The sequence below is a fragment of the Bactrocera neohumeralis genome, unplaced genomic scaffold (assembly GCF_024586455.1).
Source record: "Bactrocera neohumeralis isolate Rockhampton unplaced genomic scaffold, APGP_CSIRO_Bneo_wtdbg2-racon-allhic-juicebox.fasta_v2 ctg3631, whole genome shotgun sequence".
In the NCBI taxonomy this organism is placed as follows: domain Eukaryota; kingdom Metazoa; phylum Arthropoda; class Insecta; order Diptera; family Tephritidae; genus Bactrocera; species Bactrocera neohumeralis.
Genome location: NW_026090878.1, coordinates 8,465 through 12,796, shown reverse-complemented (window position 1 = coordinate 12,796; position 4,332 = coordinate 8,465). Strand labels below are relative to the sequence as shown.

At 33.6% G+C, this 4,332-nt stretch overlaps 1 protein-coding gene and 1 long non-coding RNA gene across 2 annotated transcripts; both read left to right on the top strand.

Annotated features, from left to right (window-relative positions):
- Positions 1–2,418: 2,418 nt before the first annotated feature.
- LOC126767026 (uncharacterized) lies at positions 2,419–3,158 on the top strand. Its single transcript, XR_007668984.1, has 3 exons — positions 2,419–2,470; positions 2,548–2,866; positions 2,967–3,158. It is a non-coding gene; the product is annotated as an uncharacterized LOC126767026 (long non-coding RNA).
- A 24-nt stretch (positions 3,159–3,182) lies between these two features.
- LOC126767025 (uncharacterized) lies at positions 3,183–4,028 on the top strand. Its single transcript, XM_050484645.1, has 3 exons — positions 3,183–3,270; positions 3,447–3,594; positions 3,694–4,028. The coding sequence occupies exons 1-3, from the start codon at positions 3,211–3,213 to the stop codon at positions 3,882–3,884; spliced, it is 399 nt and encodes a 132-aa protein (XP_050340602.1). The 5' UTR covers positions 3,183–3,210; the 3' UTR covers positions 3,885–4,028.
- Positions 4,029–4,332: the final 304 nt, after the last annotated feature.

Here is a 4,332-nt window from a genome sequence, read left to right as displayed (position 1 = left end):
TATTGATACAAATTTTATGGGCAATTTTCGGGGAATTGGGAATGCCAGAGCGAAATGAGGAGCATCAGGTTCCGGCTAAAATGCAGCGCCGCCATGACGTGTCAGGTCGATGAGATCCAGTCACCGTGATGTCATCGAAACTCATCAAATTTTATGTTACAAAACTTATGATTACAGTTTTATCGACTCTTTAAATAAACCGACCCGACAATCATCAACAATTCCATAAAAAAGCACCTGGACCTCAAGAAAACATTAAAATCGACCTAAAAAAAATTCCTGACCCCCAGAAAAATCCACAACTAGTAAAAAATCACGGTAAAAATAAAACAGAAAATATTTCAAACTGTAACATCATCTCACACATGAATAGAAATCGCTAGCGTGCGTGTTTAAGTCTGGATAATAAAATATTGAATAAATAAACATGAACATTACTGCGTGCTGAACTCGGTCATAAGAATTTATGTGACTCAATGAGTAAATCAAATGATGACAAGATATTTAATTATAGACTATTCAGAGCAATGTGGTGGAAAATGTGTATCGCGTTTTCTAATCGTCACGTTACTCCCGAACAGGCGAAAGTTATTGTCCTCGCGATTTGCATATTACATTATTTCCTAATAATACGCAAGTCTATATATATACGAATATCTGACGTAGACAAAGACACACATCGCATTACTGATCCGGGTAATTGGAAAATGGAGTTGAGGGAAAATGGAATGCTTCCATCAGTTCGGCAAAGCAGCGATTTAGGGAGTCTAGCAGACACGATTAATGTTCATGGAGAAGTTGAATGGTTGAATATTTCATTGTTTTCATTAATATCAGTTTGAATTCAATATATTTTTATATAATGCATATCTCATAAAAAACATGTTATATAATTATTTTTATTAATTATAATTATACTTAAAAATAACAAGTAAGGAAGGGCTAAGTTCGGGTGTCACCGAACATTTTATACTCTCGCATGATAAAGTGATAATCGAGATTTCATTATCCGTCATTTACATATTTTTCAAATACTGTATTCGTGTAAAGTTTTATTCCGCTATCATCATTGGTTCCTAATGTAAATACTCGTATTATACAGAGAAGGCATCAGATGGAATTCAAAATAGCTTTATATTGGAAGAAGGCGAGGTTGTGAACTGATTTCACCCATATTTCGTACATGTCATCAGGGTGTTAAGAAAATATTATATACCGAATTTCATTGAAATCGGTCTAGTAGTTCCTGAGATATGGTTTTTGGTCCATAAGTAGGCGAGGCCACGCCCATTTTCAATTTTTAAAAAAGCCTGGATGCTGCTTCCTTCTGCCATTTCTTCCGTAAAATTTAGTGTTTCTGACGTTTTTTGTTAGTCTATTAACGCACTTTTAGTGATTTTCAACATAACCTTTGTACGGGAGGTGGGCGTGGTTATTATCCGATTTCTTCCATTTCTGAACTGTATATGGAAATGTCTGAAGAAATGACTCTATAGAGTGTGGTTGACATAGCTATAGTAGTTTCGAGATATGTACAAAACCTCAGTAGGAGTGGGGCTACGTCCACTTTTCCAAAAATTACGTTCAAATATGTTTCTCCCTAATGCGATCCTTTGTGCCAGATTTCACTTTAATATCTTTATCTATTTAATCTAAAAAAAAATGTAAGAAAAGTCAAGTTTTAACATACTTTTAAACAGCATAAATTTATTAAATTTTTAAAAAAATTTAGAATTTACACTTTTTTGGAATGAATGGAAAATTATAAAAATATGAATCTCTTTGAATTTTTGTTTCAATAAACCTAGAAATTTATGCAATGCTTGAATCAATTATTTCTTTCCTCCCAAAAAATCCTTTCAAAAAATCTCAAAAAAATCGATTTTGAAGCCTCGAAAGCAGGCTCCTCCCCTAACACTTGCCATTGTCCGCGATCTTCTCTGTTCGGCGACACGAGAGAAATGAGATTTTGTGCGCAGACAACGCCATACACGATACACATGTTCGCGCACCGATCGTAAAAAATCAAACATTTTCGCGAACATGGATCGGTACGCGAACAAGCCCATACACGATAAACCGCAAGCGCACACATACCGATCGAACGCACTTGTGTGCTCGTGTATGGGCACTTTTAGTCACAAACACACACACTCATACATACTTACATAAACAAACAAATAGAAACGCAATAGATGCACACTTGCAAATGTATACAAATGCATTTGCTGATAAAATGTACGTGTTCTTTTAGATAAGACCAACGCACTTATTATGTATTATGCGTTGGTCTGATAATTAATTTAAATACACAGGTTAAGAATTTTGTATAAAAGGAGCTGTTCAATAAAAATAAAATCAGATTTCAAATACAATCTCATAGAAAACATTCTTATTATTTATGTATATATTTTACTTCCCCCCACCAGTGGTAAGGGATAAAAGTAAACTTAAACAGAAAGATTTTTAGGTATACTATTGTATAATAGAACCGCACATAAGAGACATAATTCTCATTAATTTTATCATCCTATTTTTATTTTTCAGATAGAATAATATTTCGATTGCTCATCAGAATCAAATCAATAGGAAAAGAAAGAGTATTTGTATTTGTGTTTGGTGAAGAGGTTGATTGGTTCATCGAGCATCTTTATTAATCGTTGATTGAATCATTCAGAGATGAATCAACCAAATGAATACGCTGCAACGAATGCTACCCTGAATCGTAATATATTGGAATTGATCGGTCAATTTTGGGAGGAATTCAGGAACATGAATGGTCGAATTATCGATATAGGCTGCGGTCCTGGAAATACCACAAGAGATATACTTGTCCCATGTGTCGGCAGGGAGGCTGTTATTGTTGGTAAATATTGTAAATTGGAAAAAATAATGTTTGACAAAGTTTTAGTGGCAACTGATTTCCATCATAAGTATATGACTTCCTTTCATGTTTAAATATGTAGGTGCTGATATATCCCCAGAAATGATTGAGTAAGCAAAAGAGCATTATGCAGTTGATGATAAACTATCATTCATTGAGTTAGATATGCAAACGTCTGAGCTACCAAAAAACTTGATCGAACAATTTGATCATGCAGTTTCGTTCTATGCTCTCCACTGGTGTAAGAATACACAGAAAGCATTACAGAACATCTACAAACCTCTTCGACCAGGGGTAAAGCCATTATTTTAACCATTTCCCATCACATGATATACGATATGTATCCGGAACAGGAAAAAGATCCAAGATTTTCACCATACATGCAGGTAATACTCATAAGCATTCGCTTCTTAAATATTTTTCATTTTTCAATGGATTTCACATTCAGTAAAAATTAGACTTTCGTGCTTTGGACACGGCCAACTTACCGCAAAATATTCCATGAAAATGTCTTTCTTCTTTTATGAATTCATTATGAGTTCATTTGAAATTTTTTTTTCAGGGTTTAGAGAAGTGGACACCTCCTCACCAGGGTTGTGCAGATGCTGACGAGATGATGAAGAAAGATCTAATTGCAGCCAAATTCAAAGTAGAGTACTGTGTTAACAAATGGAATACATTCACCTATCCAAGTTTGGACACTCTAGTTGGTAAGATTTTTTTAAAAGGTCATCATTACGTGACCACGAATAAGAATAAGAAAAATAGATAAATCAGAATATTTGAAATTCAAATATTTTCCATTGTAGATTTGGTGGTGGCTGTTAATCCATGTGTAAATAAAATGCCAAATGATGTCCAGAAAGAATACAGGGAAGACATGAAGGAACGTCTCAAGACCAAGTGTGTTTCCACCAAAGGAGGTTCCACTGTAGACTGTCGCATTTCGGTACTCACAATTGTAATCCAAAAACCCGAGAATTCAGAGGAAATTAATTAACAGACTTGTCTAATTGTTGTCTAGAAAAGCAAGCTAAATTTCGTGCAAATTAAATTTATTGAATGTAATTAAATTAGTTTCGAACAGATAAATATCTGAATGTTTTCTTGTTAAAGCATGTGCTAGTCGCATGCCATTTGTAATTGTATTGTAAGAATAAAAAATGTTTACTTATGAAAACAAAAAGTATATAAATGAAATTTTATTTATTTATTGACCCAATATATTTTTAATAAATAAAATTAAAATAGGATTTCCTGCAACTGTTGTGAATGAAATTAAGAAGTGGCCGTTTACTTCAATTCAATTTAAGACTCACACAAAATATTTGAAACACATTTTGGCTACAAATACAAATCAGTTCCCAGTCTCAATTTTCCATTTTATAAATTAAAAATCTTCCTAAAAATCCTTGAAAAACATGGGAAAAGAACGGAACACGAAAGAT